Source organism: Garra rufa, chromosome 13 (genome assembly GCF_049309525.1).
Source record: "Garra rufa chromosome 13, GarRuf1.0, whole genome shotgun sequence".
Taxonomy (NCBI): domain Eukaryota; kingdom Metazoa; phylum Chordata; class Actinopteri; order Cypriniformes; family Cyprinidae; genus Garra; species Garra rufa.
Genome location: NC_133373.1, coordinates 9,449,132 through 9,475,822, shown reverse-complemented (window position 1 = coordinate 9,475,822; position 26,691 = coordinate 9,449,132). Strand labels below are relative to the sequence as shown.

The following is a 26,691-nucleotide window of genomic DNA, read 5'->3' as shown; positions in this document are numbered from 1 at the left end:
GAGAAGAATAGTGTCCACTGTCTCCACTCCACCTCCATCAGATTCTCCACTCCATCAGAGTGCTCACACATCCACTCACAACAAGAGCACCACATCCATCTCTTTCTCTTTTAGTACCTCCCATGGTCGCTTGATAAATCTGCCCATCCAGATGAGAAAGTGCCAAAGCCCAAATCACCAATCTGAAGTGAATTACAAGACAAATCAAGTGTAAATGAGCTTTAGAAAAGAGTGAAAGCTCGATGCTTTCCACTGGTGAAGTAGCGATCTGCTGATTATGTGAGAAAACACATGAGGAATGCCAAACACTGACAGAACCAACAAAATATAGGGTAGTTTAAGCACAAACACTGGGGCTTTTAATGTGTTTGTCTTTATCAGTGAAGTTCTGGCAATGCAAATAACTCATTCAGATCTTCAGACAAAGTGTCCAAGTCTAAGAGCCAGCCGAAACAGGAAACATTCACATACAAACAAACCAAAAGAGTCACATGCATTGCACACACATCACATGTATACATAAATGTCCTTTCCAAACCACTGACTCTTTTTGCCATCTCAGCAAATCAAGCATGTACTTGTGAACATATATTACACTACAAAAAATATTTTAATCAGCATTTATATCTTGGTATCTGGTAGAAATATCTAAACATCCCCTTTTTATTTTTTTATTTTAACGTACACAATTGTATAAGAAATTAAAACTTATTTTCAAAGAATGTAATAAATATGCATAGAATGTATAAAAATAAAATAAAATCTGTCCAAATGTTAATTTACTTTGGTATGCTATGTAAACTAAATTATTACTACATTTTTAAAAGTAACTTACAATACAATAAAATAAAATAAAATAAAATAAAATAAAATAAAATAAAACTGTAACAGATGTTACTTTGTACAATGTACTTTGGTAGGTTATGAAAGCTTATTATTACCACATTTTTTAAGATTAAATGTTTTTTAAGTTTTTAACTAAAGATTTATTTTCAAAGAATGTAATAAATATGCATAGAATGTATAAACAAATAAAAATACAATTTAAAATAAAATAAAATTTAAAAAGTTATTTTTTAAAAGTGACTTAGAAAAATAAAATAAAATACAATATGATTTAATAAAATATTTTTTTTAGTTAATTTATAAAAGTAACTTAGAAAAATTAAATTAAACAAAATAAATGTCCAAATATAAATATACTTTGGTAGGCTTTTTTTTAAGCTTAAAAGTTAATTTTTAAAAGTTACTTACACAATTGTATAATAAATGAAGACTTATTTTCAAAGAATGTAATAAATATGCATAAAATGTATAAATAAATTCAAATAAAATAATACAATAAAATGTAAAAAAGTTAATTTTAAAAGGTAACTTACAAAAATAAAATAAAATAAACTATTTTCAGATGTTAATGTACTTTGGTAGGCTATATAAGCCTATTCTTAGCACATTTTTCAAGTTTAAAAAATTTTTAAGGTAATTTTTTAAAAGTAAAATAAAATAAAATAATAAAACTAAATAAAAAATTAAATTAAACAAAATAATAAAATAAATTAAAATAAAATGAATGTCCAAATATTAATGTACTTTGGAATATTATGTAATCTTATTATCACCAAATTGTTTCTGAAAATGTATATTTTACTTTTTTCTTTGAATTCTTTGAAACCCGACTGCAAGCATATGCAAAATTCTGAAAAAAAAAATCAGTTTTTGAGCAAAGTAAATTTAAAATGTGGAGAAAATGTGGACTTTATAAACTGCAAATTGCAATATATAGTCACAATTCTAAGAAAAAAAATGCTTAAAACCTGAAAATGCTTACAACTGTAAAGTCACGAAAACAAGTCTTGATGTTATAACAACTTGTCCACTGAGGTACAGAGGATGCTTACATGTTTTTAACAGGAAAACAAGACTGATATACTGATTAAAATGATTTGCAGTGCACTAAAGATGCAAAAGAAGAGAAGAGAAGTTGCAAGAGAAGAGAAGAGAAGAGAAGAGAAGAGAAGAGAAGAGAAGAGAAGAGAAGAGAAGAGAAGAGAAGAGAAGAGAAGAGAAGAGAAGAGAAGAGAAGAGAAGAGAAGAGAAGAGAAGAGAAGAGAAGAGAAGAGAAGAGAAGAGAAGAGAAGAGAAAGTCTTGTCCATGGTGAGGGGGGTGTTCACATAGACTTCATGCTGACAAGAAGACAATTCAAGTCTGCCAGAGACGGCTGCAGCAAATGGCTGATGTATTAGCATACAAACACTGGCAAATGCTCAAACACATGCACAAACACAATCAAAACTCAAAAAGTTGAGATAAAATCTTTCTCCGCATACCTAGAGAAGCAGTCATGCTGAAGTATTCCTCAATAGAAACTCATCCACAGAAGATAAGCTGGACTGTGTTCTGATGCTCCTGCACGCTTACTTTGACTCCCAGTGTTTATAAGGACTACTTTATCACTTATTCCACCTCACATTTTCTCTCTCTCTGTCTCTTTTGTACTGTCTGCTTCCCGGCACAAACGCTGACCACGGGCGGCACGTCACACAGTTGCTGTTCTGTCCAACTCTGTCCTCTTCCCCTCTCTCTCAGTGAATGAAGTCATTGAGTTTTTGGAATTCTGTTAAACCCCAGATGGAAAACTACTTCACTTCATTCTTCCAGCAGGACTGTGCCGCTGGTTGACTGACTCCAGCTTTGAGGAGGGAGGGAAGGAGGGAAAGGGGAGGGCTGAAGGAAAAGGAAGAGGGAGGGAGGACGACTGCCCCCAACTGGCATGAGGCAGAAAGGCAGTGAAAGACCCCCGTGGCTTCATTACCATATGAGTTCATGAGTGCTCTCCTGCCTTTGATAGGCCATTCAAGCATTGTTCTCCGCAGACTCTCACAGTCTGTTTCACCTAACCAAACGGCAGCACCGGGGTCAGGGGTGACTATGGCCTTTTATGGACACCATTATGCTCTCCACCATGTGCTGCTGTTCACAACATCTGCTTCTATGCAAAACAGTTCTTTTTTTAAAGGGATAGTTCACCCAAAAATCGCAAGACCTTCGTTCATCTTCAGAACACAAATTAAGACATTTCTGATGAAATCTCAGAGCTTTCTGCATAGACAGCAATGCAACTGATATGTCCAAGGCCCAGAAAGATAGTAAGGACATCATTAAAATAGTCCATGTGACATCAGTGGTCCAATTGTAAAGTTTTGAAGCTATACAAGAATGCTTTTTGTGCACAAAGAAAAAAAAAATAAGCCTTAACCATGCTTTCCAAGAGTATTATGACGCTAAAAATTACAGGTTTGGAACGACATGAGGGTGAGTAATTAATGACAGAATTTAGTAAAAACATGAAACATTCTCTTAGCCTGAGAAGCAACATTCACAAGACAAAGATTTATTTTTGGAGAAAGTATCTTGAATGTGTGTATTTTGACTTGATATTTAACTTTTCTTTGGCAGATTATTTCACTTAAATACTTATGTATTATGTATATTATATATTTTACTCTAGAGAAAACCTGTGCTTCAATAAAATTAAATAAAATTAAATAAAATAAAACAAAATAAAATTTATCAAAATGCATTACATTTTATTGGGCAGATTATTTCGCCTTTCACCCTGTGCCTGTAAAATAAAATAAAATAAATAAAATAAAATAAAATAAAATAAAATAAAATAAAATAAAATAAAATAAAATAAAATAAAATAAAATAAAATAAATAAAAATAAAATAAAATAAAATAAAATAAAATAAAATAAAATAAAATATAAAATATAAAATAAATTGTGGTCCCAGACTTTTATTTATGTTGTTTCAAACTGTTCATATATGTATATTTTTACACTGCCGTTCAAAAGTCTGAGGTCAGTAAGTTTTGTATGATCAATTGATCAAATTGCATAAAGTTTTCTTTGGCAGATTATTTTACTTAAATACTAATGTTCTTTACAAATGACAATGAACAAATGAACAAAATCAGAGATAAACTTTTGAGAATCTAGAGAAAATATGTGCCTCTAAAATAAAATAAAATAAAAAACAAGATTTATCAAAATGCATTCAATTTTAATTGGGCAGACTATTTCACCTAAATATTTATGTCATTTAATTTTCTGATTAAAATAAATGAACAAAATCAGCTGAGAATAAAATAAAAAAAAACCTCAGAGAATCTAGAGTAAACCTGTGCCTGTAAAATAAAATAAAATAAAACAAAATAAAACTTATCAAAATGTACCTAAATACTTATGTAATTAAATTTTCTGATTAAAACAAAAAAACTAAATCTGAGGGGGAAAAAAAACTTCTCAGAATATAGATAAAACCTGTGCCTGTAAAATAAAATAAAATAAAATAAAATAAAAATGATTTATCAAATTGCAATACATTTATTGGGCAGATTATTTCACCTTTCACCCTGTAAAATAAAATAAAATAAAATAAAATAAAATAAAATAAAATAAAATAAAATAAAAGTCCCATACTTTTATCTCGTTTAAAAATGTTAATATATTTTTATACTACCATTCAAAAGTTTGGGGTCTGTAAGATTTTTACCTAGGATGCATTAAATTGATCAAAAGTCACTGTTACAAAAATTCGAAACTCTAAAATTTAAAATAAATTAAAAAAATAAGAGTTCTTTTGAACTTTCTATTTATCACAGAATACAGGAAAAAAATGTATCATAAATGTAAATGTAAATGTAAATATTAAAATTGTAGCCCTGCCATCAACAACAATTACATTTTAAGTTATATTACAATAAAAAAAAAAAACTTTAAATTGTAATTATATTTTACAACATTACTGTTTTACAGTAATTTTGATCAAATAAATGCACCTTTTTTGAGAATAAGACACTTTTTACAAAAACATTTAAAAATCTTACCCATTAGTGTATAAAAATAAAATTAAATAAATATTTTTTTTTACTTCACAGCTAAGTTCAATTACTTAGAAAAAAAATTCATATAAAGATTGTTGTTATGAAAAAATATTTTTCCTGTTCCTGCATTATCAGACTGTAATGTCCCTGACGTGACCTCAGCCACTGTAGGACATAAATTCATTTAAAGGGGCCGTGCTTTTCCCTTCCTTCCCCCTCAAACGTCTGTGTAAATATTTGCATTTGTCTGTCAGTGAGAGTTTGGCTGTGAGGCCTTTTATTTTCTCCTGTTTATTTAGACACTAAAACATAGATGGACTGACGTTACATAACCTTCAAATCTTCCCACATCAGGAAATTGAAATATACAAGACATCCTCCCCTCCTCCGGGCCAAACTTGCTGGAGGCCGGACGTGTTTAACATTGTATAAAGAAACAAATCTTTTTCATTATCACTTTGTTAATTGTTTTCCATTTAAAATCATGTAATGCTGAAAATTGGACTATATGATGGGTAACCTGACTTGGAGATTATTTATGAATTGTATCTATCAATGTATTTATACTATAAAAATTTAAATATCAAAAAGTATTTTTTTGAACTGTGAAGTATGCTGTAACACAATGTGACATAACATGGTCTTCTTTGCTATTCCGATCTGTCATTATTCTCATGTTTTCCTGTGCCTTAAGATTTAATCAGGCAATAGTATTTCCCCCATAAAAGTTACGCAACTGACCGATGGAATGATTTTTTAGGAGTGCAAAATAAATCTTTCTCTGGGATTTTGCAAATGTGCTGATGTTTTTGACTATTATGATTTTGTTTGCATAGCTTTAAAAATACAGATTTGACTAGTAAATAAGGAAATCAAGAAATGACTGATGGAATAGCATTCGTTAAAGTGACATCCTTACACTTAATCCTAAAGTATACTTTCTTTTTTATGCATACGCTAGGATATGTATACAGTACAATTTAAATTTTATCCTCAGCAAAGTACAGTATGTAGGTAATGTAAGTGTGCTAACCATGAGCCTTGCGAAAGTATTCATACCCCTTTTTTCCACATCAATCTACACTCCATGCACCATAATGACAAAACAAAAACAGAATTGTCACAACTTCATATATATATATATATATATATATATATATATAAACAGAAATAAGTACATTGCATAAGTATTCATACCCTTAACTCAGTACTTAGCTGAAGCACCTTTATAGTCTCAAGTCTTTTTGGGTATGATACAAGAATTGCACATCAACATTTGGCAGTTATCTGCAATTCTTCGCCTCACCTCTTCGACTCTCAAGCTCTGCCAGCTTGTATGGGGTCTGGCAGACATTTTCAGGTTTCTTCAAAAATGTTTGATTGGGTTCAAGTCCAGGCTATGGCTGGGCCACTCAAGGACATTCACAGAGCTGTCTATAAGCCACTCTTGCTGTGTGCTTAAGGCCATTGTCCTGATGGAAGGTGAACCTTCTGCCCAGCCTAAGGTTCTGAATGCTCTGGTATGGGTTTTCATAAAGGCTATCTCAATATTTTGGTGTATTGAGGAGGTTCATCAGACCACAAAATCTTGTTTCTCACAGTCTAAGGGTCCTTTAGGTGCTTTTTTTTTTTGCAAATTCCAAGTGTGTTTTAATGTGTCTTTACTGAGGAGAGGATTGAGTCTTGCCAGACCGTCATAAAGCCCAGATCGGTGGAGTGTTGCAGTGATGTTCGTCCATTTGTAAGTTTCTCCCATCTGCGTAAATAATCATGGAGCTCAACTAGAGTGACCATCAGGTTCTTTGTCATTACTCTAGCCAAGGCCCTTCAAATCAATTGCTCAGTTTGCCAAGGAGGACAGCTCTAGGAAGAGCTGTGGTTGTTTCAAGCTTCTTCCATTAAGGGTAATGGAGACTACATGCTTCTGTGAACCTTCAATGCAGCAGAATTTTTTTTCTGAACTCATCCCCAGATGTGTGATGCAATCCTGTCTCTGAGCTCTACATGCAGTTTTTGTTTCCCTCAAGGCTTGGTTTTTGCTCTGATATGCATTTTCAGCTGTTAGATCTTTTTTTTAAGTTGTGTGTGACTTTCCAAATCATACCCATTCAAATGAATTTGCCACAGGTTAACTTCACTTGAAATGTAGTGACATCTGCAAGCAATATGAATGCTCCTGAGCTAAATTTCAACTGTCCCAGATAAAGGTATGAATACTTATGCAATGGAATCATTTAGGTTTTTTATTTTTAATAAATTTGCAAAGATGTTAAAAACTTTTTTTGCTTTGCCATTATGGTCTATGGAGTGTGAATACTTTCGCAAGGCACTGTAGTTGGTCTGCAAAGGTGGCAAACACTGGCTACTGGAAACTGCAATAATAACAGATGCTAGCAATGACAAAGACTTGTGTGAAGAAATTCATGCAACTCTAGTTTAAATGAGTACAAAGACATTTCATTGCTCATTTACTAACACTGGACAAGAATTAAACTTTCAAGTGCACATGTGTGCGCTTTCTAGTGCACACTTTCACAGGCTATGTGTTTAGCGGTACACATACAGTATACTGAAGTATACTTTGGGATTAATTCTAAGCACAACTCCAGTCCCCAAAGCACAGACTGGCCAGGTTACAGGAAGTATGCACCCTGACCCAGAGGGCCACATCCTGTAGTTATTTTGAGCAGCACAGAATTTGCGACAGCAATTTGCTACAGGAGACCGTTTTTAAAGGTCACATTCGATACAGTTGGATGCTTTCCTGACTGGATCAACCAAAGACTCACACACACACACACACACACACACACACACACACACACACACACACACACGCACACAATTATATCACCACACATTCTTGTCCTATCGTGTACATATAAACAATGTCCCGGCTGTTGTTTCACAGTAGAAACTAAACTAAAGAGACTGAAAAACAACAACAAAGTAACGGAGACTGCAACAACAGACGCTCATATTGACAAGCAGTTGTAAGCAAGAGGGTATGCGATAGCCCAGCTTTGGTTTAAAACAGTTAACTTGTGGGGAAAAATAGAGCAGACACAGGACATGGATTATGCTTTCTAGAGCATACACTTGCATACGTGTACAAAAACAAAGCATACTTTGGGCTTAAGGATGTAGCCACTGTGGAAGTTGATTACCTTGCCATAGTGGAGAGCTCATGTAGTGTCTGCTGGTTTGAGAACCAGGTCTTGAAGGGAAATCATGTCCACTCTTTACTGTGAGGGGAAAGAGACAAATAAGCATATTAAGAAGTGGTGTGCCACAGGGTTCTATTCTTGGACCGTTTTTATTTTCATTGCTTATGTGTCTATTATACTAGTGGGGCCCACTGCTCTGCGCATTTTGTATGTTTCTGAATCTGACACAGTTCATGGATCTTTCTCCTAACAAGTTGATGATCTGAATCAGATGTGTTAAATGAGGGAGACATACAAAATGTGCTGAGCAGTGGCCCCGAGAACTGGAGTTAAGAACCACTGTTTTAGACTACATTTTTCATAAATACAATGATTCTTATCATTTGCTGTATATGCTGAAGATACGAAACTATTGTATATAGTATATTGCACTCGACCCAAGTGAGTCTCAATTGTTTTGTTCACTAGTTCATATCTTAGGCAAGGTTAAAGCCTGGTTGGCCAGGATGTTTCTGCATTTTGCTTAGCGTTTCTAATCGGATAAGAACCGGCGCGTTATTCTGGACTCTGCATTCACAGCAAAAAATGCTTTCTTACTTCGATTTTTTGTCTTGTTTCCAGCCAAAATATCTAAAAATTCTTAAATCAAGAAGGATTTTCTAGACGAGTAAAAATTATTTTCTTGTTTTCAGAAAAACAAAAAATTAGGTGCGTTTTTGCTTGAAACAAGCGAAATAATCTGCCAATGGGGTAAGAAAAATAATATTGTTTTCTGTTTAAGATTAAAAAAAAAAAATTGGCTTACCACAATGGCAGATTATTTTGCTTGTTCTAAGCAAAAGCTCACTTAATTTTGACTTGTTTTTTTCTGAAACCAAAGTAATTTTTAGCTGGAAAAAAAGACTAAAAGCAAGTAAGAAAAGCATTTTTGGCAGTGTTGGCACTTAATATGCAGGTTACCACTGTTGTTAAGGCTGGCTTCTACCAACTCAAAAGTTATTTCCGAATTGAAATCGATGCTTTCTATTAAAGACATGGAGACTGTCATTGCATTGTCTTGTCACATATTGATTATTGCAATTTGTTATATATTGAGTGTTTCATAGGTGTTTCTCAGTACCAATTATCTCATCTTCAATTGCTGCAAAATGCAGCATCCAGGCTTCTGACCCATACAGAGAAGCGAGATAGTATTACTCCAGTTTTAGCTTCTTTACATTAGTTGCCTGTTAATTTTAGGTTCAGTTTAACATTCTTCAAGATCAAAAAGTGATGGGGCTTTTTCGGTTTTCTGCTCCCCAATTATGCAATTTTCTTCCATTGCATAAACATTTTTCTCTCACAGTGGGTGTGTTTAAATTGAGTAAAAAGGCATATATTTATAGAATGAGACGTTACTAGGTTTTAATGTGTCTATGTGTATGTAAATGTTCATACTGTTTAAATTATCTGCTGGAAAGCACTTTGGAAACAATATATTCTCATAAATGACCACACAAGGGTACTACAATAGTAACACAGATTAATAAGACTGTGAAAGGCTTACTCACATAAACATCAAACACAGTGTCAGACTTACCATATGGAGTGGGGGGTGTCACAGGAAATGCCGGTGTGGGCGGAACTTGATTAGGACCCACCCACAGTGGACTGTCAACCTCTTGAGGAAGGTCACCAATGTCAGCAGTGTCAGTGTGATATAGACCTCGCTGAAACAGACAATAACATATGAGGCATTGTTGCAGCAAGTTCAACTTTTTTAGTTGACAATAGGCAAAACTTTACACAAGGTTGGTGGCCGACTTTATCACACTAGTCCCTAGTCAACACATTTAGGCCCGGTTTCACAGGATTAGGCCATAGTTCAATTAGGACATTTAAGTAATTTTTATAAACATGCTTAGAAAAAAACATTACTGGTGTGCATCTTGAGACAAAACAAAGGCACTGATATATTTTAAAATCAATCAGTGCAATTTTATTTCAGTTGAAACAGCTCAGACTTACATTTTAGTCTAGGACTAGGCTTAAGCCTTGTCTGTGAAACCGGGGGGTAATGTTTAAGTTTTGAGGCTATGCAGTTATAAAGTAGGCTATGTGTGCATTATAAATGGGTGTGCGTTTGTACCGATGGCGTTCCAAAAACAAATTTCTGATTGTTTTGCATTCGATCGCCACCTGCCTTCCGCAACACAGAGGATTCAGAGACATCACTGAGCTGTTTCTGCTGCCTCCAACCTGTAGAGACAGAAAGACGGAAACAAAGCTATTTATTTGGCATTCATAGTTTTATATTCAATGCAACTGGTCATTTAGATATGAAATAGGCGAATCTCACGCTCATTCATGATTTTATAACTACATTAAGCAAAGGTTAAGAGCTTCAAGCAGCAGGAACTAAAATAGCATGCTCTCAAACAACGCTTGTTTTGATAAGATCCATGAGGAGAGGTTTATGGCCTTGCATAAACAAGAGCCATTGACTTCGGGGCTGTGTTAGATTACATTCCACAAAAACATTCAAATAAATAACAAAAAGTAATGGTTATTAAATAAAAAATGTCAAAAACATAAAAAAAAAAATAATAATAATATTTTAAATATATAAATTGTAATACATTTTATAAAATAAATTAATACATTTTATTAATACATTTTTAACAAATAAAATGAATATTATTTTAAACTATTTTATTCTTAACAAATTATAACAGTTTGCTTTAATGACAGCATATATATAAATACTTAATGACACAAATTTTCTTATTTAATTCGTGACCAAAAATGTGTTGATTCTGGGGGGGGAATATTTATGTTTTTGATTAATTAATTTGATTGTTTCAGGGTTTAAATAATGACAGGACCACTCAAATTTATATATACTAAATGACACAAATTTTCCTATTCAATTAGTGACCTAAAAAGTGTAGATTGTGAAAAATACATTTTTTTTTTTTATTAATTAATTTGATTATTTTAGGGTTGAAATAATGACAGCACCACTCAAGACACACGAAAACCTTATTCTAGAGCATGTTTTGGGATCCAGAGACCATTTAAAAGCTTTAAAAACATCTGAGCTTTTAAAAAAAAAAAGTTAAATAAAAAATATTTAATGACACACATTTTCTTAATTAGTGACCTAAACATTTTTGACAAAAAAAAAAAAAAAAAAAAAAAATATATATATATATATATATATATATATATATATATATATATATGTTCAAATTAATTTGATGATTTCAGGGTTGAAAAAAAAAATCTAGATTAGCAGTGTGGTCTCAGAACTTTAAATCCTGGTTATTTATAATGATTATAAAAACACGGTAATAATTCATTATAAATGGGCAACAGTACAAGCTAGTTAACTATCACTGTACAGACAAACAAAATCCTCAAGACTCAACGATTGGGAAAGACAACATGTTTTGTGTGTCAGGAGATGTTCACTTCAAAGGCATTCCTCAGCCCTTACACCATGTGTATTCAACCACACACACACACACACACACACACACACACACACACACACACACACCACAGGGTATATATCTGGTGACATACTACAGTAACAATAACACTGCATACATTTTTGTTCAGCAGAATGAATTTACCGCTCTACTCAAAGCCTCTCCATTCCAGGTGTCAAGAGTTGCTCTGACATGGGCTGGTCCAGCAAGAAAGAATCTTAGGATCTTATAACAGAATAGACAGGGGACATTTGCAAGGCAGGGGACACACTTCAAAAGCAACAAGACCCGCTCAGTATGCCGAGGTCAAAGGAGACAGAGTATTGAGTTCATGCAGTCTGCATCACAGATGTGTTTGGAAAAAGCAGCAGTCAATAAAACAATTTTAGAGAGTCACTAAATGGTTGTCAAAGGCTGTTATTACACTGCTAGAAATATGATTACGTCAATTTTGAGACTAAAAGGCAGCTTAGAGGTCACATTTACACTATGCAAGCACTCCATACTAGACCTGGATGTTTATGCATTCAAGTACAGTCACACACACACACACACACACACACACACACACACACACACACACACACACACACACACACACACACACACACACACACACACACACACACACACACACACACACACACACACACACACACACACACACACACACACACACACAAATGAAAGGCAGGACTTTATTTTCTTTAGCAAACCTGTCAGGAGCTGCACATAGAGGACCATTGTATGCTACTTGTGTGCATTTATTAACATAAATTAAGCCTCTGCCAATAAAAACCTCAAACATTAATAAAAAATAAAAAAACAACTCACTAGACTGCAGTCTTAGACATTAAACAAGGCAAAAATGCCACTGAAAGCACTGAAAATGTCACGAATTGGAAATGTGAAGGTAATACGTATGCAACTTTTGAACTGCAGTATATATAAAATTAATTAATTATTGTTTGCCTTTTGATATCTATTTACAGTTACCTTTGTATTTTATATTTATTTATGTTACAGTCATAACAATGAAGTTATGATAATCTATTTCAATTAAAATTTCAAAAAGTGATATAAATTGACAGAATACTGTACATTTTATGTTTAGAACAACAAATATAGAAAATAAGATATAAATGAAAATGGTAAAAACATCTATCCACTAACCACTAACATGGTACTGTAATGCTCCCAGATGGTAATACCATGGTATTTTTGGTATTTACTATGTAACACAATACTTGCTATATTCATACACTGTGGCATTTACAGTCGAGGTCAAAAGTTTACATACACCTTGCTGAATCTGCAAAATGGATGTTAATTTTTACCAAGTACTTACCTGAATAAGATATTTCACATAAAAGATGTTTACATATAGTCGACAAGAGAAAATACTAGTTTGATTTATAAAAATGACCCCGTTTAAAAATGTACATACACTTGATTCTAAATACTGGGTTGTTACCTGAATGATCCACAGCTGCTTTTTTTTTTTTTTTTTTTTTTTTGGTTAGCGATAGTTGCTCATGAGCCCTTGTTTGTCCTAAACTGCTGTTCTTCAGAAAGATCATTCAGGTCCCACAAATTCTTTGGTTTTTCAGGATTTTTTGTGTATTTGAACCAATTACTTTCCAACAATAACTGTATGATTTTTCGAGATCCATCTTTTTACACTGAGGACAACTGATGGACTCATGTGCAACTGTTACAGAAGGTTAAAATACTCACTGATGCTTCAGGAAGAGCCTGGGGGTGAAAACTTTTGGAATTTAAAGATCAGGGTAAATTTAATTTTGTCTTCTGGGAAACATGTAAGCATCTTCTGTAGCTTCAGAAGGGCAGTACTAAATAAAATAAAATATATATTTAAGTAAAATAAGAAAAACATACACATCTACATTCTGTTCAGAAGTTTACACCCAGGCTCTTAATGCATCGTCCTTCTGAAGCTTCTGAATAAGTCAGTTTTATTTGGTAAAATAATTACAATTTTGCAGATTCTACAAGGTGTATGCAAACTTTTGACCTCAACTGTACATGATACACCATACACTTTGTCCTATAGCATAACTAGAATGTTTTTGATAGATTTAAGGTCAGTTGGAATCAATAAATTGGTGAATGTTTCATGATTTGCTCTTACCTGATTGGAGGGATTTGGCCCTTCCACTCGAGTGCGTCTTTCCATTGCTATGAAGTGAGGCTGAGCGGGTCATGTGACTCCTTGCTTGTGTGGGGATTGGCTCGAAGTCAGGGTCAAGGTCCAGTATCAGCAGATTGAGCTGTTCGATTGATTGATCTACATCCAAAGCAAGTGTCGCAAACTCATCGTCCTTGTCCGCCTCGGACTGTGCATCCGAAAAGCTATTGCCTGGTAACAAAGGTTTGCTTGCACCTTTTTGGAGCTCCACCACCTCCCTGTGTTCCAGTCTGTCTGATGGAGAATGAGTGTATGACGTGGACTGTTGCTGTTTTACCCATATATGTGTCTGATATCCAGCAGGTACTGAAGTGTGTGTGAGTGTGTTTGAGGAATTCACATCCTCTCTAAATATGGCAGGATGAGCTTCACTTTGACAGTCATCTGATTGGACGGAGTTCTGACATTTACCTGAAGAAAACCCAGACATTTCCTTTGAGGACAGTGTGTTTTTAGAGTCTGAAACAGCAGCAGTTGGAGTGATGGTGTCATCGTCATCATCTATAATGTCCGTCTCCCGTTCTATGAACATAGCTTCACCATTTAAATGACTGGAATGATCCAATGCAGCTTGATTAGCTTTAGGGTCACGTCTCGGGACGCCTGGAGAAGGTTGTTCCTCCTCCATTCTGAGCCCAGGGATCAGTCTGGAGAGCTGGGGATGCTCCTCAGAGCCGTAGCTGATCGGGAGCCCAGACGTTTGTCCTCCAGTCCACTGGGAGGAGCTGGAGAGTCCAGAGTCGCTGCTCAGAGAACGTGTGCCTTCATTTGGCTTGGCTGTGAAAGAAAGAACAAAAAGATTCAGTAATTTGAGAAAAACATTCAAGGATTTTTCTCCATATAGTGGACTTCGATGGTGGCCAACGGGTTGAAGATCCAAACTGCAGCTTCAAAGGACTCTACACAATCCCAGCTAAGAAATTAGGGTCTTGTCTAGCAAAATGATCTGTCATTTTCTAAAAAAAAAAATCTATTGATTTACTTTTTAACCACAAATGCTCGTTTTGCACTAGCTTGACCTCACGACCTAGTGTTTACAAAGCAAACGTGCAAAGAAAGTCAAATGCCCTTTATAAAAATGGGAAAACAACGATGTCGGACGATTTTGAAGTTGGACGAGAAAATGAGATGGAGTTTTTTGCCCCAACCCTACTATTTTGAACTCAAATACATAGACTAAGAACTAAACATGTTTGTTCCAACATGATTACGTAATGTGCGAAGACGTGCATGTGCATCACATCTTTTACTATCGTATAACGCAATTTATTTTAATTTTTATTGCAAACAAAGTAGTATTTTCACACATTTGAGCCAATGTATTAATTTACTCATAATTATAACATTGCAGTGGTGTTAAACAGTGTTCAACTCACAGATACAAATTTTTGAAATGACTGTGTATCTTTCTCTGGCCTATATGTATACTGACACCTATAGGTGTGGATAAAGCATCATGCAAAAGGCAGATTGCAGAGCTTTTCCCAGTCGTATTTGGCATCCATGATCTCCGATATGTATGTCTCGTAGCTTCCTAACATTACGGTTGAACCACTGATGCCATATGGACTATTTTAACGATGTCTTTACTACCTTTTCTGGGCCTTGAATGTGGTAGTACCATTGCTGTCTATGCAGGTTCCGAAAGTCATTATGGGTTTGGAACGACATGAGAGTGAGTAAATAATGACAGAACTTTCATTTTTGGGTGTACTATCCCTTTAAAGTGTAAAAAGTTACCATGGTGACACAGACTTGTTGAAAACAAAGTCACACCTGTGGCCCCTTATCTTCACCCACTCCTCCTACATTCAGTCCTGTGTGTCATAGTCTGGGGTCCAGTGGAAACGTTAACACATCACTAACGAGTTGCAGACACCTTAGTCATCACACAAACACAGGCACACAGAGCTAGATATGTCTTTGTGTGGCCGTTGTGTGTGTTCTAGCAAAGACACATCAGTCAGCCGGCAGCAGCTGAACACAGATCGTAGCAGATAGCGTCATGTGTCATGACACACTCAGAGTCTCACAGCAATGATCATGACTGATAACACATATCTACTGTTTAACATGAAGCCAGAAGCGGCATCACATATGCAGGCTGTAAAAACACACAAACGCTGATATTTAACATCACGCCACACTCTTTGTTAAATTTTTTACTATACACTGTTAAAAATAAAGGTGCTTCACAATGCCATAGAACAGGGTTCCCCAAATCTTACCCTGGAGGTCCAATGCGCTGCAGAGTTTAGCTCCAACCCTGATCACACTCACCTACCTGTTATTCTCTAATGATCCTGAAGACCTTGATTAGCATGCTCAGGTGTGTTTGATTAGGGTAAGAGCTAAACTCTGCAGGAAAATGGATCTCGAGGTCCAGATTTGGTGATCCCTGCCATAGAAGAACCTTTTTATCTAAATGGTTCCATCTCAAGAACCTTTCTGTTTCACAAAAGGTTCTTTGTGACAAATAAGGTTCTTCAGATTATAAAAAGGTAAGCAAGAAATGGATCTTTAAAGAACCTTTGACTGAATGGTTCTTTGTGAAACCAAAATGGTTCTTCTACTGCATCACTTGAAGAACCTTTTGAAGCACTTTTATTTTTAAGAGTGTAGAGTTTAGCAGTAATGAAGTGCACTTCTAGTTTCTTCACTTCTGAACTGGTATTTTGGTTAAAATGAAGGTTTTTGGTTAAAGGATTAGTTCACTTCCATTAATAAGAAAATCCTGATAATTTACTCACCACCATGTCATCCAAGATGTCTTTCTTTCTTCAGTCGAAAAGAAATTAAGGTTCTTACAGGGAAACCTTCCAGGATTTTTCTCCATGTACACTCTTAAAAATAAAGGTGCTTTAAAATGTTCTTCACAGCAATGCCATAGAGGAACCATTTTTGGTTCCACAAAGAACCAGTCCGTCAAAGGTTCTTTAAAGAACCATTTCTTTCTTACCCTTTTATAATCTGAAGAACCTTCTTTTGCCACAAAGAACCTTTTGTGAAACAGAAAGGTTCTTCAGATGCTGAAGGTTCTTTATGAAACCATTTAGACAAAAAAGGTTCTTCGAAGTCATTGTGAATCATTCCTTTCAAACCTTTATTTTTAAGAGTGCAATGGGGTTCAAATTGCAGTTTCAATGCAGCTTCTAAGGGCTCTACACGATCCCAACCGTGTAAACACTGGGTCAGTACTTCTGCCTACATTATAACTATAAGACCCTTATTGCTCAGCTTTGAAGCTGCATTGAAAAAGCAATTTGGCTCCCATTGAAGTCCACTAAATGGAGAAAAATCCTGGAATGTTTTCTTTAAAAACCTTAATTACTTTTCGACTGAGGAAAGAAAGATATGAACATTTTGGATGACATGGGGGTTATTCTTTAACACAATCTTAAGATATTTTAATGTTTAATTGTAAGACATAAAATACCAGAATAATTTCCCCTTGTGAAGCTTGATGGCTAAAAGGTAATAAAGAGGTTGTCGTGGACATTAAATGTCATCACGCCGAATAGGTAAAATCATCTGCTTACTAGTCTGCATTTACAGCCTTCACTTTGTTAATCATATTCATACAAACCATTCCAAACCTGCGGCCGTGGTGTAATTCGTTTAATTTGTTTACTTGTGCCGATTGTGTTTAGGCTTCAAAATTAATTCAAGTTGGGTTTATTTGTAAAGATTATCATGGTGAACAAAACATCTAAAAATCAACTTTTGGTGTGCACAGACTTTATGTAATAACCCAAAAGCCAATGGAAAAATTCAATTGGGTTTTTGTCTATAAAACCAGGGTGAAAATACGTCATCACTGCAGCACTCTATAGACAAGATACATGTTATGTAAAAATTCTCAGAAATACCAGAAATAATCCTGTCATGTGTACTCACTTTATATGTGACCCAAGACCACAAAACCAATCAAAAGGTTTTTTTTTTATTATTATTGAGATGTATACATCATATGAAAGCTGAATAAATAAGCTTTCCATTGATTCATGAATTTGTTAGGAAAGGACAATATTTGGCTAAGATACAACTAAAAACTCTGGGTGCAAAAAAATCTAAATATTAAGAAAATCGTCTTTAAGTTGTCCAAATCAAGTTCTTAGCAATGCATATTACTAATTAAATATTAAGTTTTGACATATTTGTGGCAGGAAACTTACAAAATATATTCATGGAACATGATCTTTACTTAATATCCTAATGATTTTTGGCATAAAAGAAAAATTGATCATTTTGACTCATGCAATGTATTTTTGGCTATTGCTGCAAATATACTCATGCTACTTAATACTGTTTTTGTGGCCCAAGGGCACATATTGTCTTTAACTACTACTTACATTTAAATTAATCATTTGATGCAATGTAATTATTGTGTACATACATGCTATTGCATTTGTTTTTAAAAACACCTGATGTAACAACCTACCCCTCAACCATGCAAAACCTCTCCCTAACCTTAAACTTAACCATATCCCATCTCAACAGCGACAAAAGTGTTACGCAATACAATATGAACACATTAAGTAAATCGCATATATTTTCTGATGCAAGCACATGGTAGGTAAAGACACGTAATATAAAGAGGGACCAATCACAATGGCAAAACTGGTTAGTATGTCAACTGGTGAAAACACAGACCTTTTTAACAAACCACTAAAGCTTCTCTAGTCTCAAGAGGCTGAAATCCAAATACCAGGCACGCATGATAAAACGCCACAGCTGGCAACTCTCTCACACACTCACACACACAAGCGTACAAACACACACCCAACTACTGAGATTCAATAGTCAGCATACAATCATACAAACTTTATCAATCTAAAATACATTTTTAACAGACAACTTGAACAAAACCAACTAGTTCAATGCATTGTTCAGACAAAATGACAACAAACTTGACTTTGACTTTCAGTTTGACTTTGCAACTAACAAGTTCACATATAAATTAGTAAAAGAGCAACATACCAATATTTCTTCATGTTCTTTCAAGCATGAAACTTCTCGTTACTCTCAAAAGCACTTTAAAAGTGACTTATGCTACAGCTTTTCCTGATAAATGAAGCACAACTGCATTCATTTATCACAAGAGCTTTCAACAACTCACAAAATAAATCAACCGTGTTGCTGCTGAAAGTATATCCCACCACCCCGCACGGCTTCAAAAATGCACGTAGCGTCACAAACCTAATGCTTTCCAGAAACATCCTCTCGAATGAGACCCCAAAGGTATCTGAGAGGACAACCGATGACTTTGAGCATGGAAAAAAAATAACAAAGAGACATCTGACAGAGTCAAAAGTGAGAAAGAGAGTCCGCACAATGTAGAAAAAAAGACTAAACAAACAACATTTCTAGAATGAATAAAGAAAGAGGTGAAAAAAAGGAAGGAAAGAGGCAAGCGGTCCTGACCGTGTTTATCCTGCAGGCGTCTGTGCCCATTTTGTCCCGCTCTCTCTTTCTGTCCTTCTCTCCTCATGCAGTTTTAAACAGACATGCAGCTTGCATTCTTTCCCATAAGGTGATAACAGCTCCCCTGGGTCTCTTTTTCTTTCCTCTTCTTCTTTCAGTCAATCTCTTTTCTCCCCTTCCCCTGTTTTCCCTTTTCCCTCCTTCTTTTTTCTCTTACAGTACTGCTCGCTCTGTCTGTCTCTCTCTCTCTCTCTCTACCTCCACACACAGGTAACCCCTTTCAGGTGCCCCTCCTGGGTGTACGGGAAAATCCTGGCTTGGGAAGCATTATTCCGTTCGAGCCAGCCAATGCTCCTCGGAATACAGCTGTACACACACACACACACACACACACACACACACACACACACACACACACATATGCTTGTTGTAGAGCGCGAACGGACGCACGAAGGACCTTGAGCCCTCCAAATATGGAGTGGGGAATGTAAACACAAGGGCGGAGTTATGTGTGGGTGGAGAGACGAAGCGCAAAAGAGACAGAGAGAGAGAGATAAGGGAGGTATTGGGATAGTAAAGAACAAGAGTACCAGGTAAAAAGAAACACACGATGATGAAAGAGAGATTGCAAGAAAGGAAAAGAAAGATAACACGAGAGAGAGAGAGAGAGAGAAAAACAAGCATGCAACTTTTGGTCAGTTTGCAGAATTCCTTCAGACTGTTTGTCGCTATGACTGGCAATAATTACAGACATACAGTGTGTGTTTGTGAGCGTGTGTAATTCTATATTTGAGTTTATGTATTGTAAATTGTAAAGGCTGTTTGTGCTCCAACCATGAGGTATCTCTAAATTACACGGCTGCTTGAGACGGAATCACACAACCAGATGTGCATCAAGCCTCAGTCCCAGATGACACACACACACACACACACACACACACACACATTAAGCTGTTGGGATTGATTTTTTACAGTCGTGCACAGAAACTCCCCAACCTTTAAAAATCCAGCCCTGGAATTTCCGATTCTATTCTAAAACACTAGACTTCATGAAGTGAAGGGTAAATATAACAAGCGTGTTCCCTGATCACTGAACTTTAACTGGACAAGGAGAACAAAGTTCATTTACGTGCAGTTAAACACTCACTATGTTCCACTCCTTGAAGCGATTTACTTCTGCATAATTCAATTTTGTGTATAGGGGAAGGTGGGGTAAGATGTGCCAGTGGGTAAGTTGAGCCACCCTCAATTTGTGTGTCAAAATATTGTTATAAAAGTTTGGGGCCAGTAAGAAAATGTATCAGTTTCCACGATAAATATTATTAAGCAGCACAACCATTTTTAATAATGTTTCTTAAGCACCAAATCAGCATTTTAGAATAATTTCTGAAGGATCAAGTGACACTGAAGACTGGGGTAATGGCTGATGAATATTACGCTTTGCATCACAGGAATAAATTACATTGTAAAAATATATTAAAATAAAATACAGCTATTTTAAATTAGAGTAATATTTCACATACTTACTGTTTTAACTGTATTTTCGATACAGTTAAAATAACGAGAGGACTTTTGTAGATACTTAATAAATACATTTAATTAATTAGATTTTTTTTAAATAACTGTCAGTAAATTAAAACTAATTTAGGAACACAAAGTTCATTTCCGAAGAGTTAAACACTCACTATGTTTATTTTAACTGTATTTATGATTAAATTAATGCAGCCTTGGTGAGGAATAAATAATTTTTTTTTATATTTTTTAATATTTTTTATATTTTAATATTTTTTAAACAATAAAACATCTTAAAGACCCCAAACTTAAATTAAATAGATAAATTAATTGATAAATTATTTTGTGTTTATATTATTAAAAATACAAAACTAATAATATTGTGAAATATTATTACGATGTAAAATAATGTTTTTCATCTAAAATTTAATTTATTCATGTGATCAAAGCTGATTTTTTAGCATCATTACTCCAGTATTTAGTGTCACATGATCCTTCAAAAACCATTCTAATATGCTGATTTGTTATGAATGTTGGAAACAACTATGCTGCTTAATATTTTGTTGGAACCTGTGATAAATATTTTTTTTCAGGATTATTTCATGAATAAAAAGTTAAAAAGAATGACATTCATTTAAAATAGAAATCTTTTCTAACAATATACACTACCGTTCAATATTTTTTTAATTCGGTCTTCTTTTTTTAAAGAAATAAATTATTTTATTCAGCAAAGTTAAATTGATAAAACATGATGGCAAAGGCTTATATTGTTAGAAAATGTTTCTATTTTGAATAAATGCTGTTCTTTTTAACTTTTTATTCATAAAACAAGCCTGAAAAAAGTATCACAGGTTCCAAAAAAAATTTGGAAACTATTTTTTTTAATATTTTTGACCAAAAAAAGGCAGCCTAAGAGACTTCTTTACAAACTTTACAAGTCTTACTGATTCCAAATTTTTGAAAGGCAGTGCACCTACTTCAGAAATAAATATAATAGACACTGGTGGCTGGCTTGTAATGTAAATGATTGATACTAAAATGAAAGTTTACTTAAAATTGTGTCAACCCTGTTAATATCAAATTTTCCTTTTCAAGTGACAAACTACTGCCAAAATAACCAAAACGTTGTTATAACAGCATACAAATTAAAACCATCCCTGCAAGACATTCAGACAATTGTGTTTTGTAATACAATCTTAAAATGTCAACTCTGTTACCTTGATTTTAAATACTAAATATCTGATGACTGAAAACTGGATATCTGTAAAGATACCATCATTTAAATCATACTGTAATTTTTGCAAAATCAATCTGAATTGTACAGTGATCAACACTGTTACAGTTAGGGTTGTCACGATACCATAAAAATGACTTACGATACTATACCAGTTGAAGTACCAAGTAGTATCGTGATACCATGCAGTATTCGTTCATTTAAAATTCAATTCTACAAAATGAATCAATTTCATAAATAAAAAGATGTAAATGAAAACAGACAAGATTTTTCTCTGAATACTTCATCAATGTGAATGAATGACTGGCTACTGTTATCCATTAAAAATCATGTAAACAAAACTCATCTGAGCACTGCACAAAAGCTGCATGGAGTGACATTTCGATGTGGTATTTATACATTTAGACTGTACTTATAATTGCATAAATAATGGTATAAGATTAATGTTTTAAAATTTAAATGCAAAACTCTGAATATAGAAATTTGTTGGAAAAGAATATGATGGGAAACTTAAAACCGCCAGCAGATGGCAGCAATGTTCATGATTGAATCACTGAGTCGTTCAAACGATTCTTTCAAAACTTCTGAATCATTCAGGAGTGAATCAAATAACTGTTTTTATGAATGGCTTAGTGAATCAGTGATTCGCCCAAACCAACGCGGATTCGGATTCGAACACAGAAACGAAAATAAAACATCTTGCTCGTCTTGCTCATCGTGCTGAACTGTCAGGAGCATTTTTTGCTCGCATATCTTGAAATTTCCAAGTTATCAGCTTGTATATTTAAACGTATTCATTTATAATGTTGAAAAAATATATATACAATGATTGATAAGAACCAAGTGCAAAGCCACTACGTTAATGAATGAAATTGCATTCGTGCTCGCAAAGATGCTTCCAGAAACGAATTATTACACTTGTTCTAAGAGTGGGCAAATGAATAAAAATACGAAAATACTTTCTTGTAAAATATTTTTATGTTGAATAATTGATTCTTGAGCTGCTATTTTAAATAACATCAGAAGGTCTGAATCAGACCCTCTCTTCTGATAAGCTGCAGCATGAACAACGACGTGCGCATGCAACTTCTCATTTCAAACTGAACTGAAGCGTCGGGAAACGCTGAATACCATATGAAGCGTAGAGACAGCCTGTACTACACAAAGCACAGAAGAAAGACATTTTAGCAATCAACTTGTAATGTTTCTGCTGGCGTGCATGTTCAAATGAACGTTTTAAACAGTGTTCCTGCCGTGCATACAACATATCTTATGGTGCTACCGTGTGGACGATACTACCGTTTCAAAAATGCAATGGCACCGCGGGTATTTTTAAGCTTTAGTATCGCGATACTACCGTAGTACCGGTATACCGTGCAACCCTAGTTACAGTTAAACCTTACTTGAAAATGGATACATTACAAAGAATGAATGTTAGTCCACTCTCCCTAACATGCTGGCCCTTGAATAACACAAGTCATCTGTGTCTATTATGTCTGAGCTTCGTCCGTTTGCTTTGATATCCTGACTCACTCTCCTCGACAAAACATCATGTAGTTCGAGCAGCTCTGTCTTACTACAGTTCATTTAGTGCAGCAACCTTAACATTTACAGTAATTACAAACCCCCAAAGGAAAACAGCCACGGCAACAACACAGAGCACTGTGGCCGTACTACGGTAACTGGCAGGTCTGGTTTGGAGCTCATTACGGTCTGGAGGCCTAAGGCCAAACAAGATTAGATTAGGGTCAAATGCAAGAATTTTACTATTATTGTAAGAGGTTACGTTTTCCACTCATTCTGAACAGTCCCAAACTGACTCACATGTTTCAATTAACCTCAGCGAACAGTGCCCAGACTTAATAACGGTATTAGAGGCAAAGCGTGTTTCCTGTAGCAGAGCGTTACTTGACAATTACTAGACCATTACGAGACTTCATGTCTCGGAAATCTATTCTTTGCATCCTGAAGTAAACACTGCTTACATGTGCATTCATTCCTTTGTTTTCTATCCTAAAATAAATCCCACAATCCCATGGTTTCACCACTCAAGTCCCATAAGAGGCCTATGAAGTACTATAAAAACATGTCCTGAATTAGTTGGTGAATGCAAAGCCAGAATTAAAGGGTTACTTTACCTAAAAATGAAAATACTGTCATTAATTACTCACCTTCATGTCGTTCCAAAGCCGTAAGATGTTCGTTCATCTTCTGAATACAAATTAAGATATTTTTGATGAAATCCCTGCATAGACAGCAACGCAATTACCATGTTCAAGGCCCATAAAGGTTGTAAGGATATTGTAAAAAAAAAAGTCCATCAGTGGTTCATCCTTAATTTTTTAAAGCTACGAGAATCAGAAAGCTCTCGGATTTCATCAGAAATATCTTTGCTTATGTTACAAATATAAATGAAGGTCTTATGGGTTTGGAACGACATGAGGGTGAGGAATTTGTGAGACAGTTTTCATTTTTGGGTGAACTATCCCTTTAATAAAGATATAGTAAAGTGTAACTAAACTAACTGATTTAGTGAGGAAATTACGAGAAAGCAAAAAAGAGAGACATGTCACTAATGGCATAAATAATGTGGGGGATTTAAAAACTAATTATTCATTTAATGTTGACTAGTGATAATCTAGTAATAATAGTACCATATTTGTGACCCTGGACCACAAAACCAGTCATAAGCTTAAAGGTTGTATCAGCGATTTCTAGCCTAAAACATAAAGTGTCAAATTCAGCTGACCTTTATTCACGATCCGCTCGCTGCCTGCCCCATAAATTGTCTGTGAAAAAACCGCGTCTCTCTGGTCAGCCTAGGGTCCGAGATATGCCAAAAAAACAATCGGCGCTATCAACTATTCCACAGATAAACAAACCGTGTTCCAACCAATCAGCGTCAGGGGGTTCGTGTTGTGGACTTTCCTACTGGTGCAGGGATGTGAGGGAGGCGGAGCGAAAGTCCACAACACCAAACCCCTGACGCTGATTGGTTGGAACAATGTTTGTTTTTGCTGTGGAATGGTTGGTAGTGCCGATTGTTTTTTTGGCATATCTCGGACCCTAGGCTGACCAGAGAGACGCGGTTTTTTCACAGACAATTTATGGGGCAGGCAGCGAGCGGATCGTGATGAAAGATCAGCTGAATTTTACACTTTATGTTTCAGGCTAGAAATCGCTGATACAACCTTTAAATTTTACAAAACTGAGATGTATACATCATATGAAAGCTCAATAAATAAGCTTTCTATTGATGTATGGTTTGTTAGGATATTTGGCCGAGATACGTCTATTTGAAAATCTGGAATCTGAGGGTGCAAAAAAATCAAAATACTGAGAAAATCACCTTTAAAGTTCTCCAAATTGAGTTCTTAACAATGCATTTTACTAATCAAAAATTACATTTTGATATATTTACAGTAGGAATTTTACAAAAAATCTTCATGGAACATGATCTTTACTTAATTTCCTAATGATTTTTGGCATAAAAGAAAAATCAAAAATCTTGAACCATGCAATGTATTTTTGGCTATTGCTACAAATATACCCCAGCGACTTAAGAGTTTTGTGGTCCAAGGTCACATTTGGTCTTTTTTATGTCTGTATTGACTATATGTATAATCACATTTCCCTAGTAACTTCCTAATCTGACCAACACTTGTGAATTTTATGTAAATATTGTGTAAATAAATTTAATTTCAAGAAATATAGCACGCATATAATTTGCTATATATACTCCCGGTTTCACAGACAAGGCTTAAGCCTAGTCCTAGACTAAAATGTAAGTCAGAGCTGTTTCAACTGAAACAAAATTGCACTGATTGATCTTAAAATATATCAGTGCCTTTGTTTTGTCTCAAGATGCACACCTGTAATGTTTTTTTCCAAGCATGTTTATAAAAATGACTTAAATGTCCTAATTGAACTATGGCCTAATCCTGGCTTAGTCTAAGCCCTGTCTGTGAAACCGGGCCATAATGTATAGTTGAGACTGTGGTTATATCTCAATAAATATAATGCTTTGAGTTAATGGTCTTGTTACACAAATCACTTTTTTTCTACTTTTGTACTGTATGTTTTTCATGTTTGCAGTTTAATTTATTGTTTGTTCTTGTCTAGAATTGTACTCCATATTCCATTTTGTATTTTAATACACTACCGCTCAAAAGTTTGGGATCGGTAAGACTTGTAATGTTTTTAAAGAAGACTCCTCTTATGCTCATCAAGGCTGCATTTATTTGATCAAAACTACAGAAAAAAATTGCAAAATGTTATTACAATATAAAATACTGTTTTTTATTTTAATATACGCATAAATTAATTTTTATCAGCTGTTACACCAGTCATAAGTGTCACATGATCCTTCAGAAATCATTTTAATATGCTGATTTGTTTTTAGAATGATCAGTGTTGGAAACAGTTGTGCTGCTAAATAGATTCTTTTTTTAGAATTCTTTGATGAATAACAAGTGAAAAGAACAGCGTTTATTTAAAATATAAATCTTTTCTAACAATGTAAATCTATGCTATCACTTTTTTTTTTATATTAACACATCCTTGGCGAATAAAAGGATTACTTTCTTTAAAAAAAAAGAATAAAAAATTACTGACCCCAAACTTTTGTACAGTAGTGTACATTGTCAGAAAGCCTTCCTATTTTAAATAAATGCTTTTCGTTTTAACCTTTTATTGATCACAGGTTTCAAAAAAATATTGAGCAGCACAAATGTTTCCAGCACTAATAATAAATCAGAATATAAGAATGATTTTTGAAGGATCAT

The 26,691-nt window shown here is 34.6% G+C and overlaps 1 protein-coding gene across 2 annotated transcripts in view; it reads right to left on the bottom strand.

Moving 5' to 3' along the window:
* The window catches only part of tns3.2 (tensin 3, tandem duplicate 2), a 66,482-nt gene that overhangs the window by 23,725 nt on the left and 16,066 nt on the right, over positions 1–26,691 (bottom strand). For both annotated transcript variants that reach the window (XM_073817056.1, XM_073817055.1), the window contains 4 exons: positions 13,681–14,514; positions 10,184–10,293; positions 9,635–9,764; positions 8,056–8,133 (listed from right to left, as the gene is read on the bottom strand). In XM_073817056.1, coding sequence (XP_073673157.1) covers positions 8,056–8,133; positions 9,635–9,764; positions 10,184–10,293; positions 13,681–14,514 — 1,152 coding nt within the window. The remainder of the gene's footprint in view (positions 1–8,055; positions 8,134–9,634; positions 9,765–10,183; positions 10,294–13,680; positions 14,515–26,691) is intronic.